Source organism: Clupea harengus, chromosome 6, assembly GCF_900700415.2.
Source record: "Clupea harengus chromosome 6, Ch_v2.0.2, whole genome shotgun sequence".
Lineage (NCBI taxonomy): Eukaryota > Metazoa > Chordata > Actinopteri > Clupeiformes > Clupeidae > Clupea > Clupea harengus.
The window spans coordinates 11,309,152-11,324,151 of NC_045157.1; the positions used below are offsets into that span (position 1 = coordinate 11,309,152).

Sequence of the window (15,000 nt, forward strand, 5' to 3'; positions counted from 1 at the left end):
AAATTACACAATAATTGTTTAAGTAGTTTAATGAAACTAATATTACAAGGGTTTTTATCCAAATTCAACACAAAATGCTACTTTGAATGACTTTAATGAATTTACTGCAGTCTCAAAATCGTGCCATCCACACGCTGAAGGTTTCCAGTGCCAGAGGCAGCAAAGCAGCCCCATGGCATCACTGAGCCACCGCCATGCTTCACTGTAGGCAGGGTGTTCTTTTCAGCATATGCTTCATTCTTCTTCCTCCAGACATACCGCTGATCAATAGGCCCGAAAAGTTCCAGCTTTGTCTCATCGCTCCACAGAACAGAATTCCAAAACTTTGGTGGCTTATTTATATGGTTTTCAGCATATTGGAGCCGACTTTTCTTGTGCTTTTGGGTCAGTAGTGGTGTGCGTCTTGGAGTCCGGTCATGGAACCCTTCAGTGTTTAGTATGCGCCTTACTCTGCAAACTGAAACCTCAGTGCCTGCTAGCACCAAGTCTTGCTGCAGGTGTTTTGCAGTCACTCAAGGGTTTTTGACAACTTGCCTCCTCAGGAATCTGGTGGCAGCCGCTGATAGCTTCCTCTTTCTGCCACGTTCAGGTAGTGTAGCCACTGTTCCTTCAACTTTGAACTTGCAAACTATGCTTCCAACTGTATCTCTAGGGACATTCAGTGCTTTTGCTATCTTTTTGTATCCTTTTCCTTGTTTGTGCAAGGCAATGATCTCTTCTCTGAACTTTTTGGACAATTCTTTTGACTTTGCATGTTAGAAATATGGCTATCAAACATCACTCTCAACAAACCCCTAGCCAGTCCAGGTATTTATGTGCTCTATCTCAAGCACACCTGAACTAATAAAGCCCTTGTTTAGTTGCACCAGGTGTGCTTGATACAGGGAGTTGAATCATTTCAAAAGGTGCTATACTAAGTACTGAAGATGCTTGTCATGAAGGGGTTGAATCATTTTGAGACTGTAGTAGTGACTAAAAGTAGCATTTCGTATTGAATTTGGATGAAAACCATGGTAATATTGGGTTTATTGAACTATTTCAACTGTTCTTGTCTACTTTGTTTATTGCAAACAGCTGAAAAATTGTACAATTTGCCAATAAGCCTAATACGCAATGGGGGTTGAATAATTTTGATTGCAACTGTATAGATATAAAACATACAGATACACGTACAGCAGCATAAGTTTTCTTTTAAAGTAGCATAACGGAACAATTGCTAATCGCTAACGATATGCTAGCGGCTAAAACTAACAAAATCTCTTGAAATGTGCTGACTTTGACATTATGAAAAACTAGTTAGTCAATAACTGTCCTAACACAGTCAAACATCAAGTGTAACCGGTGTGACTTCTGCGTTGTGTTTTTTAATATTTGTGACTCGTGGACAGTTGCTGAGATGTATCTTTATTTCGGATCACTCCTGTGAAATCACACCAACAGACACAGTTTGGTGAGCTACCGTATCTTAGCTTCACTCTCAATGCTCATTCCCAGCATATGTCAAACAGGCCAAAATAAGAACAGACATGTAATACAGTATATACATTAAGAAAAATAAGTAAAAACTTTATCACACCTGTGAAATCACACCAACAGACACACAGTTTGGTGAGCTACCGTATCTTAGCTTCACTCTCAATGCTAGCCCCCACATGTAACAAAAGGGAAAAAAATATAAACAATATGTCAGAGGGATATATCATATAAATAGTTCAGATATATAATACATATAATAATAATAATAAGTTATAAGAAGATATATAAGAACCTAGATGCCTATTTTTAAAGGCAATATTTATTAGATTCTTTATCCCCATGAAACTCAACCACCTACCTCATTCCCAGCATATGTCAAACAGGAAAGAGGAAGGGGGGAGAGAGGAACAAAACAGGGGGAGACAGGGGGGGCTACCAGAGACCCCCAATACCAGTGTGCTTGTGATATCAAAATAAAAGATTAAAAAGAAACTGAAATACAGGTAACAGATTATCTTGTGCAATTATTTAAACCTGCTTTTCTAACCTGTTACACAAGCAAGTGCAACACAAGACAAAGCAAGAACGGCAAATAAGCTTCTTACTAGTTCGGCAGACAGTAGAAACCGGGCGGCTTCAGGCAAACCTACATTTAGCAGTAATATGCCTATGGACCCTAGTATGGCAATGGCAGGGAGGCGATTCTCCATATTAAAAGTCATTGTAGCGGCCAGATTTTTTTTTTTAAAGCTGTTATTTTAAGGTAAAACTGCTTATCCTAACCCTAATCCTGATGTACAATTACTGCATAATGCCACTTTAAAGTGAGGTTATGGTACTGCAAAGAAAGGTAATTTGGTAATGGCTGCAAAAAACATCCTGTAAGATGTATTTGTTACATTAGCAGTGCAGATAGAACAGTAAGTGGTTATGGTTATGTAAACGTAAGTGATAAAAGTGCAAGAGACAGTTTTTGTTGCAGAGTCCTGAGTGATTTTAGGGGGGTTGGGGGGGGGGGGATTTCAGCCTCCTGTCAGACTGACGGATATGGCTGGGGGGAGTGAGGAGAGAGAATTTAGCTTCCTGACAGCTTGGTGTATGAAGCTATTTCTGAGTCTGGTGGTGCGGCAACAGAGGCTCCTATACCTTCTTCCAGAGGGTAGGAGGCTGAACAGACGTGTGTGCGGATTGGCTGGTGTCACTCGCAATCGAGGTAGCTCTCCGGGTGAGGCGGGTGGTGTATGTGTCTTGCAAGGAAGGGAGTGGGGCACCAATGATCTTACCAGCTGTGTTCACTATGCGTTTCAGTGCTTTCCTGCTGTGTTCAGTGCAGCTACTGCCACACACAGTGATGCAGCTGGACAGGATGCTTTCAATGGTGCCCCGGTAGAATGCTTTCAGGATGGGTATGGGAGCTTTCGCTCTCTTGAGCTTGCGGAGGTAGTAGAGGCACCATTGCAGAGTTGATGGCCCAGGAGAGGTCCTCACTGATGTGCACCCCCAGGAATTTGGTGCTGCTCACTCGCTCCACAGCAGCACCATCGATGGTCAGTGGTGGGTGTTCACTGTGGCTTTTCCTGAAGTCAACCACAATCTCCTTTGTTTTGCTGACATTCAGCAGGAGGTTGTTGTCTCTGCACCACGTGGTCAAAAGGTTGACCTCCTTCCTGTAGTGGGTCTCATCGTTCTTGGTGATGAGACCCACCAGAGTTGTGTCGTCCGCAAACTTCACCATGTGATTGGTACTGTAGGTTGTTGTGCAGTCGTGAGTCAGCAGGGTGAAGAGCAGGGGACTGAGCACACAGCCTTGTGGGGCCCCTGTGCTGAGTGTGATGCTGCTCGAGATGTTGTTGCCGACTCGTACTGCTTGTGGTCGCTCACTGAGGAAGTCCAATACCCAATTGCAAAGGGAGGTGTTGAGCCCCAGCTGGTCCAGTTTACAGATGAGTTGTTGTGGGATTATAGTGTTAAAAGCTGAACTAAAGTCTATGAAAAGCATTCTCACATGTGAGTCTGCTTTTTCCAGATGGGTGAGGGCTGGGTGGAGAGCAGAGCAGATTGCGTCCTCTGTGGAGAGTGCCCTCCACACTTTCGGCAGACAGGCACAGAGCCATTATTATCCGTTATAGTCTGGATGCACAGGGCAGTGTGTGTGAGGGACCGGGCGGTCACCCCACGTTGTTTTGGGAGAGGTCGCGACTGTGTTACATTTCACTTGGCACACCTTCCTTTGCAGAATCAAGCTAGGCACAATTCACTTAGCAGAGTTAGACTTTGCACAATTAACCGCACAGACTTAACTAAGCACAATTCACTACGTAGACTTAAACTAGGCACAATTCACTATGCAGACCTACATTAGGTACAATTCACTACGCAGACTTACGCTAGGCTCAATTCACTACGCATATGTTAACTATAGTCCAGATCCTCACTAAGCACCATTATGACTTATCACAGTTCAGCAAAGAAAACAAAACAAGGCACAAGGTGTCCACGCAGCTAGACACAGTTTTCCCTCCACCTCGCAACAAGGGTTTCTCACAAATGCCTTCTTAATGCTTTCTGGTCAAAAGCTCTCTCCAAAGTTCTTTCTCAGCCAGTCTTCCTCATGTACATGAGGCACCCTTTAAATAGGTTATCCCATGGGGCTTAATTAGTCCAATTAGCTTCTCATGGAGCCAACCACAGTCGTGGGGGAAGCCCAGACCCAACCATTGTGGTGGGGGAGTCAGTCTTTTTTTCAGAATCAGAATCAGAATCAGAATCAGAATCAGAAGAATCAGAATCAGAATCAGAATGGGATTTATTGCCAAGTAGGTTTACACCTACTTGGAATTTTTTCTGGTGTGAAGGTGCATACAGTAAACATAAAAACATACAAACGCAATAAGTACTACACATAACATAAAAACATAAAAACACAAATAAGTACTACACATAAGAAAAGTACTACACATAAGAACCAAAAAACACAATATATACGATACAAATATAAAAACAATGAATATAAAAAAGTAAAGTGGAAAGTAGAGTGCAAAATGCAAAACAGGAGTGCAGTGTGAATGAGCAATGTGCAATGTAATGGGGTGTGGGGGTGGGATAAGAGTCCAGGTCAGGTGGGGGTCCCGTGCCTTGTTAATAAGGCCAACTGCAGCCGGGAAGAAGCTGGTTTTGTGGCGTGAGGTTTTGGTCCTGATGGACCGCATCCTCCTGCCGGAGGGAAGAACCTGAAAGAGTTTGTGACCCGGGTGGGAGGGATCGGCCACAATCTTACCTGCCCGCCTCAGGGTCCTAGAGGCGTACAGGTCCGGAAGAGATGGAAGATTGCAGCCAATCACCTTCTCAGCAGAACGGATGATACGCTGCAGTCTGCCTTTGTCATTGGCAGTGGCAGCAGCGTACCAGACGGTGATGGAGGAGGTGAGGATGGACTCGATGATGCAGGTGTAGAAGTGCACCATCATTGCCTTTGGCAGGTTGAACTTCTTCAGCTACCGCAGGACGTACATCCTCTGTTGAGCTCTTTTGGTAAGGGCAGGGGCGGCTTGTCCATAAGGGCGATTGGGGTGACGCACTGCCTAGGGAAAAAAAAAAAAAAAAAAAACGCAATATCATTGTAAGTCGCGTAAATGACGACATGTTATCATTTATTTTCTGTCGGATTCTACCACTAGACCGTCTGATCTGCCTCTGTATGTCATTGTCAAATCAGGTAACAGTCAATCAGTCAGCCTAAAGTCGTGCCTCAAATGGCCCCGCCCCTTCTGGGACGATTTGGGGCGAAATGAAAATCGCCCCAGACCTCTCCCGTTGACTCCCATGTTAAATCAATTTTTTTCACAAAACAGAGCTCTCAATGCATTCTCTATGGCTTCCGGGAGGGCTCGCCCCTCCATGTCGTGTCATAAGTAATGGACGTAAAAGCCTATACTAACGTCATACAGCTTCGACAGAGGCATATTCTGTCAAGATGGCTGCTGTTCAGTACAACAACTCGATTCGCTCTTTGACAAAAACAAATTAGACAAAACAACAAAACAATTAGGACTTCCTAGACCAAATATATCCATTCAACAGGTTCAACATTCAACATCAAATGTATCCATTCAACAAAGGGAGGGAAATCCTACATCCAAGAATTGGAACGAAAGAAAATCGCGGTCGTGAAGTGGCTAACGCGGTTTGTATTTCTATATACCACTGTCACTTTTCATAGGTTTCACAGTGTGTTTCACAGTTCGCTTCTTGCACTAACACTGAATCATTTTTTATGTGATGACTTATTTTGCTTTTGTAAGCCAATACTTTCAAGATCAGTCAATAAATATTGTTCGTTTATGTTGTTACTGGACATATCATGTGTCCTGTTAAGCTATGTTACATCATACAACATTTGAGACACGTGGATAATGAAAAAGTGGGATAATTTAATGTGGAGCCACATCATGTTTGCTTATGAAAGCTCCTGGATGCAACTTTCTTGCACAGCTTTCCACCTGTAACTTGCTACTCTAGTTATGTAGCAAGAGGGGACATATTACTGTTGTGTGCTGCCAATAGTGGACAAAAAGGTATTGCTGTATGAGTTAATCAGCTAACTAAATGTACCTACTGAATGGGTCGCCTTAATCATTATCAAAAGAAAATTGCCCCCACTGAGAATTTTTTCAGGAGCTGCCACTGGGTAAGGGAGCTGATGTGCAGCTCCCACTTGAGGTCCTGGGAGATGATGGTGCCCAGAAAGCGGAAGGACTCTGCAGTGTCGACTGGGAAGTCTCTCAGGGTGATGGGGGTGGGTGGGGCTGGGTTCTTTCTAAAGTCTACAACCATCTCCACTGTTTTCAGAGCATTTAGCTCCAGGTTGTTCTGGCCACACCAGGTCACCAGATGGTCAATCTCCCACCTGTAAGCGGACTCATCCCCACCAGAGATGAGCCCAATGAGGGTGGTGTCATCCGCGAACTTGAGGAGTTTGATAGACTGGTGACTGGAGGTGCAGCTGTTCGTATACAGGGAGAAGAGTAGAGGGGAAAGAACGCAGCCTTGAGGGGAGCCGGTGCTTATGGTTCTGGAATCAGAGACATACTTCCCCAGCCTCACGTGTTGCCTCCTGTCAGACTGGAAGTCTGTGATCCACCTGCAGGTGGAGTCAGGCACACTCAGCTGGGAGAGCTTGTCCTGTAGCAGAGCAGGAATGATGGTATTGAAGGCAGAGCTGGGACTTAAGGGCACCATCCCTTTTCCGTGCCACAGTGAGAGGGGGGAGAGTTCACCTTCTCACAGTGTGTGTGTGTGTGTGTGTGTGTGTGTGTGTGTGTGTGTGTGTGTGTGTGTGTGTGTGTGTGTGTGTGTGTGTGAGTGTGGCATCCCCTCAGGACTCAGAGAGCACTCTGATGATGTGTGTGTGTGTGTGTGTGTGTGGCATGGCCAGCACACTACAGGGCGGGGGGCTCTCACCAGCCAACCCACTACTCTACTGCCTGTGATGCATGTGCCTGGGGGCTGCGTTACCTGTTGTTTTGCATGGTAACAGGTTAAAGCGTGCACGCTGCCTGCATGAGACGCATTAGGTAGGCGTGAGGAAAGCGTCTTTTCAGCAAAAATAGACACTAAAAACCTGTTTTATATTGACATCATACCAGCAATATAAAATAAACTGACACCTTTCACTGCAGTTTCAATGTCTGGGCTATATGTCACAGAAATATAAATATTATATTTTTTAACCATTGTAGCAGTTGCATGTGTAATATATACTATATAGTATATACAATAATATAATAATAATATATATGATATAATTACATTATATCAATACGTTTTTTCGTTGCCCTCTCTCTCTCTGTGTGTCTCCGAGACACCGCAGTTCCCCAACGCAGTCGCCAGGCACACGCAACGCAATCAGTGTGAAACAGGCCTAAGGGATCTTTATCTGGACGCAGTATGCAAACAGTATGTGTGAGGGAATGTGTGTGTATCTGTATGGGGTGTCTACATTTGTGTGTGTGTGTGTCTGTGCTTGTGCTTGTCTGTTTGTGTGAACATGTGTGTGTGTGTTCCAGTGTGCAGGTATGAAAATGTGTGTGTTTAGCTGTTGGTAGAACAGGGACCCTCCTGTGTTTCACAACCCTGTAAAGGGTGTTTGCAGTATTGTATCACTTCCTCTTTGTGTTGTCATCAGCAAGCAGACTGTTGCTCTGATGCTACAGTGTAATGACATCATCTGACCTTTAACACACATGTCCACATGACAGATCAGAGAGTCCAGAGTCAGTGTGCTGAACAACAACTCAACTCTCACTCAACTCATCTCAACTAAACTAAACTCTGTTTGACTCACTCTCTCTCCCTGATTGTATGATACACAATCTGTCTACCTGCGTGCCAGTCTCTCTGTCTCACTCTCTCTCCCTTATGATACACAATCTGTCTGCCTGCCTGCCAGCCTGTCTGTCACACCCCTCACTTATGAGACACAATCCGTCTGCCTGCCTGCCAGCCTGTCTGTCTCACTCCTCACTTATGAGACACAATCGGTCTGTCAGTCTTGCTCACTCCATACCTATGAGACACAATCCGTCTGTCTGTCTGCCAGTCTGTCTGTCTCACTCCTTACCTATGAGACAAAATCTAATGGTACTCACAAAATCTGTCTGCCTGTCTTCATCTTCATCCACATCTGGTCTGGTGGGGACCTGACAGAGAGAGAGAGAGAGAGAAAGAGAGAGAGAGGGAGAGAGAGAGAAAGACAGAGAGAGAAGGAGAGGGAGAGGCTGGGAGAAAAAGAGAGAGCGCGGAAGGAGAGACAGAGCGGGAAAGAGGGAGAGAGTGATGTGCAGAAAGAGATGAGCACACTCTGTTCTGTTTACTGTCATTCCACTCTGGGAGCATTCTGTGGTGAGCGAACCCTTTCCCAGTGAGCCATGGCACACCCTGCGGAAGGCATTAACCTTTCCAGAGATTCATCCGGAATTACTGATAGTTTTGTTCAGTTGCATTGGTACATTTTTCTCAATTCATCCTTAACATTATCAAAAAAAGTATGCGCATTTAACTCACTCAAATACTTAGTTTCTCAAAAAATTGTCAATCACAGGTAAACAAATGATGTTTGTATGACAAGTAATTTAGCAAACAATCCAAAAAAATCATGACACTGAAACTGACAAAGCATATGGTTGACACATCATGATAACGTGTTTAACCCATATGCATGTTATGACTTACACAGTGAATAGACACCTAGATGTTTAGGGGGGTAAGACCCATATGCATGTCATGACTTACACAGTGAAAAGACACCTAGAGTTTTAGGGGGGTAAAACCAAACTAATAATAAACTAATAATAAACACTTTGACTTTGACTTTGACTTTGACTTTGAACTGCAGATGATTTCACACACACATTTGCATAAATATGCGAAAGCATTTTCAAAATGTTTAAAAGAACGAGAAATTGCCGTTATGGTATGCACAGGTGACTATATGATGTAGAGGTTGAACAAACAGTATTGTGAGTTTTAAGTCTGATGTGAGAAATGCACCAAAGCAACTGAGAGAAACTGTAACCACCTGAGCTTCCCTGCACACCTAAAAACACTGGCTTTCGCTTCCCTGCACACCTAAAAAACACTTGCTTTCTCCTCAGTCTGTAAATGCCACCAGGAGTCTGATCAAGGCACTCCTGTTGCTGGTGAGGTGGTGAGGTGATATATTTTATTTCAAAACACTGTATTGACATTGGAATATTTTTATAGTATATAATCTCACATATAATCTGAGAGACACCTCTTTTTATTCTACGGAGGAATCTTTTACCGGCAGAGAGAGCTCTGCAATGTGACGTGAGTCATATTATTACAACTCAGAGTCCCTTCAGTTCATACTGGTGTACTGTAACGTAGTTCTTCACAGTGTTAACCCATTAAGGAACTACAACTCCCAGGCAGCACTTCCTTGTTTCTTGTCATTCTTAAAAGGGCAACGGTGCAGCGATGAAGATTGGGTCCCAGTTGCTGCCAGACAGAAAGGATACCATGTGGTACACATTCCCAAACAAACTTACACACACACACACAGATGTAACCTTTGCTCACAGTCTGTGATCGAACACACACACAGCCTCTCTCACATTTGTTTTCTCTTATACCGTGTCTTCCTCTGTCTGTCTGTAGTCGTGTTGAGATACATAGAGTTCCTCTGAGTAATTGGCACTGTATGTAATCACACAGCCGGAGCTACGCAGACAAACAGAGATGCCAACCCTGAGAGCAATCAAACTGGGTGGGGGGGGGGGGGGGGGGGGCTCATGACGTATTTACCCTGATCTACCCTCTTACATCCAGCAGTTACAATATGTATGTGTGTGTGAGTGTGTGTGTGTGTGTGTGTGTGGGGGGGGGGGGGGGTTGATCCAATGTCAAACATATCTAATGAGTGACAGTGGTACAGTATTAGTGATGACCTCCTCAGCCACAGCAGACAAGCTGGTGATTGAGTGACAGATCGGCACACTCCCTCCCTCCCTCCATTTTCTCTCCTTTATTTACATAGTGTCTGAATGGGTTGCAGCTGAGAGGCAACAGCATCTCCTATAGGGGATAATCCAATCACTGAGGCTCTTAAAATTAATGGATAAAATGAATTAATGAATTAATGAATGCATCTATTTGTTGTTTTATACTCAGGTTTTCAGGTTCAGGTTGAGAGTCTGATGAAAAGGTGTATCAGTGGTTCTATACTGAGAGGCACGTGATGTATTGTGTGCGTGAGTGTGTCTGAGTTTGTGATGAAAAATGTTCATTAGGGCTTCTATAGGCTCATCAGGCCTTTATGTTATGCAAAATCACCCTCTTCAGCCATATAACCCCGCCCCTTCAAGTGGTCAATAAATTAATAAAATAATCACACAAAGATCCAAAAACAGCTTTTGTCTGTTCGTTCAGATTTTTCCTGATACTTTCCAACTGTTGAGCTCCCGGTAAGACTGTAACATCATTAAGAGGCGCTTGTCTTTGTTTTCCATGGTTGATAGTTAATTCCAGATGTGGCACCCAGCGAGGCGTCCAGAGGTGTCGCCCGTTTTACTGTGCTGTTTTGAAGGAGCACGTGTTACCACAGATGAATCTGTATCCTGGTGACCGCGAGTAACCTCGATCCCAGCGCACGCAGACGGGCACGGCTATAAAGAGTCTCCGCGAGGGGGATGCTGCTTCTTCTTCTCGGAAGTTTAGAGCAGTCACCGGGACAGGGTGCGTGAGAGCAAGAGGCAGCGGTCTGATTTCTCTCTGAAGGAAATACTCTGGGAGATCAAAAGGGAGCCAGGGTGAGGTGTGTATACTTTATTTTATTTTCATTCATTTTATGGAGTTTCAGTATACCCTCTCAAAACAGAAGTTCAAATGTATGGTTTCCGAGGTAAATTGTAGTTTATATTGTCTGCCGAAGCGCAGTCTATAGGTGCCGGTGTGTATTGAAAGCTTTCTTTTTTTACTGGTAACTTTGGAATGCCTTCTGAAGGGGCGACTTGTTACGCATATGGAAAAAAAATACTACTTTAAGATTTACGCAAATTTGTGTCAAGGAGTCGTCTGTTTGTTATTTGATGGATGTTTAGAATGGGAGGTAGGTTGGCGAAGGGAATAGTCTCCAGTACGCATCCCGAGTGGATCACTCGTCAATCGTACAGTGGTAACAGCTTTCTCATACAATACTGTTTGAGCAAAAAACGAGTATGTGCTGTTACCTTATACAGCTAGCTCAGATAGGCAGGGCAGATTATTTATTGTGTGGTTTTGGAGAGCAAGAAGCCAAACGTGCTGGATTTATAATCAGGAATAGCTGGCGTCAAAGAATGCCTAAAATGCGGAGAGCAAAGCTGGAGTTAAGAAGAAATGGGAAAAGAAGTTAACTGTGGTAACAGGCATGCTTGTGCCTGCACCGGTAGAGACATCCGGTCCAGGTATCATCCCAGCTCGCAAATGATAACGGGGATATGATGCGCGAGGGCACAAGGTTTGAAGATGTTTCAAATCAGGCATTCCGGCTCGTGCCGTTAAAAGCACACACTCGACCTTACTGCCACGGACACTAACTCGTAGGAGTACACACACCCATATGTTATTAGGGTTATACAGTGAGATAATGCGAGATAGTCAGATAGCAGCCCTGACACACGGAGCGGAAACGGAGCGGACTGCTGAGGCCATCAATTTACTTATGCGCGCGCACGTTTCCAGTGGTTGGAAGAGATAAGATCAAGTCTTCAGGGGTGTTATATTTCAGGCTGTCAGAGCCTAAACGACTACTGAATCCCACTCCACACAGCGTGGGTGTTGTGATATTTGGAGTGTGTGGCCATGATGATCTGGTCTGGATGGGTTGACGAGGTGCTTCACACTCAACTTCAGCAGTGCAGGAGGATAAAGTGGGACATTCCAATGCCTTTCCAGACACACACACACATTGATGAGGTGTTGATGTAATCACCTGTAAGCAGTGGTCCCTTGATCACTCAGAACAATAGAGCCTGGCTGGCTGACCACCAGCCTCGATCAGCGGTGACACGACACGAGTACACTAATTTACATTCTCAGCCATCAGTGCCCTGATCAAACACACACACACACACACACACACACACACATCCCTGTGTTTCCTGCCTGGCCCAGAAGTGCTACTGGCCAGTTAAGTGTCTCCTGTACAGAATGGCACCCCCCCCCCACCACCCTACTCCATCCCACTTCGCCCCTCAACTGTCCTTTGTTCTATGGAACTCTGGGAAACCTGACCCCCGCACCCCCCACCCCCCACTCACACACATCCACAGGGAGCCCAGGAGGACAGAAAAGACAGAGAGTTCTCGCATCAGGAGGCAGATATACGCCTGCTCTTTGGCCCAGCCACCTTTGAGCTGGACGCTGAGAAAGCGTGTGTGCATGTGTGTGTGTCCTATGCTCTATTCTCACGGTGCCGTGTGTGTTTGTACCTCAGAGTGGCACAGGTAGCGGGGAGAGATGTCCATCGCCACACAGCTGGGACTCCTGTTGTGGAAGAACTTCACCTACAGGAGGAGGCAAACGGTGAGATAAATTATCCTCCTTAATTTACCCCTTGCTTTGTCCCTCACTCGTTATCGTCTCTTTTTCTTTTCCAATCTGTGTTTCCTCCCTCTCTTTTGCTCTCTCTTCCCTCTCTTCTGCTCTTTCTTTTCCAGTCTGTGCCCCCCTCTTTCCCTCTCTCTCCTCTCTTTCATTCTGTCTTTCTTTCAGCTGCCCTCCCTCTTTTCTGTCTATCTGTGGAATTTAATGGTCCTCTGTTTTTTCTCTTTCATTCTCTCTGTTTCTGTACTTGTATTATCTCTCTTACTCTCTCTATGTGATTTAATGGGTCTTATTGACATCAATTACCCCCACTCCCTCCCTCTCTGTCTCGCTTTGTTTCTCTCTCTCTCAGGCGCGTTTTCTCTCTCTCTCTGTATCTGTCCCAGTGTCCTGTTCTGAAGTCCTAGTTCTGAAGTCTCCATGTGTTTAAACTGAGTGCTTGTCTGTGGTGAATAGTGTTATGTTTAAACTGAGTGCTTGTCTGTGGTGAATAGTGTTATGTTTAAACTGAGTGCTTGCCTGTGGTGAATAGTGTTATGTTTAAACAGAGCGTTTTCTGTGGTGAGTTGTGTTCTGTGGTGAGTTGTGTTGTGTGGTGAGTTGTGTTCTGTGGGGAGTTGTGTTCTGTGGTGAGTTGAGGTCTGTGGTGAGTTGTGTAAATCAGTAGGTTTGAATCTGAGCCCGTCAGCCACTGAGTGTAAGACTGATTGTTACTTTTAATCCACTTCTGAGGCCTGAGCTTCTATGGGACTTTACAGACTTATGGGGTTTGAGCTTCTATGGGACTTATACAGACTTTTGCCACTTCTGGACCTGGTTTCGTGGCCTGCACCAGGTCCTGATCCGACTCGTTGTGGGCGGTTAGTGAGGGGATTTGGGCCTGAGTCTTGTGCTGAGATTTAGTGTCGGTCCTTTCAGGGGGATAAAATACTCACAGAGCAGAACACACAAGTCACAGGGTTCATAGCAACAGGGCGCCGTAGCAACAGGGTGTCCGGTCTCAGAGGTCCTAGCAACAGCGGGAACCATCAGTGGGGTGGCTGGTCAGGGACTAACAGAGCTAAAGCTTTGCCAAGTTGAGTGTGACCATGCTGAGTGGCTAGAGAGCGCACAAGCAGGGAAAACAGCAGGGGTATACACACACATAGTCATCCCCACGTGCAAACACATGCACTCTGTCCATCTCTCTTTATCTTTTATAACATACACACACATGCTTACACACACGCACAAACACACACACAAACGCATGCACATAGACACACACATGCTTACAAACACATACACACACGCTTACAAACACACATGCACACACGCACATACACACACACTGTTATGGAAGTGCAAATGGGGTGATGATATTAAGCAAGGATTTAAAACACACTGATAGTTATGGGAATGAGGAAGAGATAGAGAGAGACAGGCGTTGTGTGCGTGTGTGTTGTGAGAGCGGTAAGGGGGATGCTCTTCATCTCTGAAAGCTCTATTAGCAGCCTCCTTGTTCTCATGGGACAGAGTCTAATGTCTTCTACAGACAGCACTCTAAAGAAAATGCTGACATTTGAGTGTTTTTTTTCCCTCTGACAGCTTCAGCTTCTGGTTGAGATCGTCTGGCCTCTCTTCATCTTCTTCATCCTCATCGCTGTGAGAATCAACTACCCACCTTATGAGCAACATGAATGTGAGTACGCAAACACAAACACACATACCGTACATACATTTACATATACACACACTCATAACAGACCCGATTCCCTTAGATACATTTAGCACAGATCTGCTTTAGCTGGCATCTGACCATGCACATTGTGCCATCACACATGTTCAACATACCTTATGTTCTACATTATAGACAACACCAGCACATTTACTAACTAATCACTCCCATTGCATAATAGAGTTTTTTCCCTGAATACTTACACACACAAACATGCACACACACACACACACACACACACACACATACACACACTAGCAGCATGATTCAGTAAACCAGCCAAAACCAGTCAAAACAACATGTATTATGCAACTTGGGTGAAGAATTTACACTAATATGGCTGACCACCAGCAGAGAGTTTGTTCCCACTTTATGGGCCCTTATCATGGGCTGTTATCACACGCTGGATATCTCTGGCAGTAATATCTCTGTGTATGTGTGCGTGTGTAATCAGAGGTTGGTAATGACAGCAGAGTTTATCAAGGGCACTGTATGCTTCTCAGGACACACAGACGTCTAGATAGTCCATCACATTAATCCCATCACCTCACAGAGCTGTTAGCGGTTGTGCAGAGTGTTGGGCTCTTCTTCTCCTGACCCCACTCTAGCAGTGGTCAGTTCTACTTGACTTACTGGTGCTCAGTTTGGCTCAAGAGTGTATCACACACAACCACACACACACACCATGTCTGGGTTTTAAG

The 15,000-nt window shown here is 44.8% G+C and overlaps 1 protein-coding gene across 1 annotated transcript in view; it reads left to right on the forward strand.

Moving 5' to 3' along the window:
- The first annotated feature begins 10,667 nt into the window (after positions 1-10,667).
- The window catches only part of abca1b (ATP-binding cassette, sub-family A (ABC1), member 1B), a 38,979-nt gene continuing 34,646 nt past the window's right edge, over positions 10,668-15,000 (forward strand). The window contains exons 1-3 of the mRNA XM_031568989.2: positions 10,668-10,810; positions 12,473-12,561; positions 14,170-14,263. Coding sequence (XP_031424849.1) covers positions 12,496-12,561; positions 14,170-14,263 — 160 coding nt within the window. The 5' untranslated portion in view covers positions 10,668-10,810; positions 12,473-12,495. The remainder of the gene's footprint in view (positions 10,811-12,472; positions 12,562-14,169; positions 14,264-15,000) is intronic.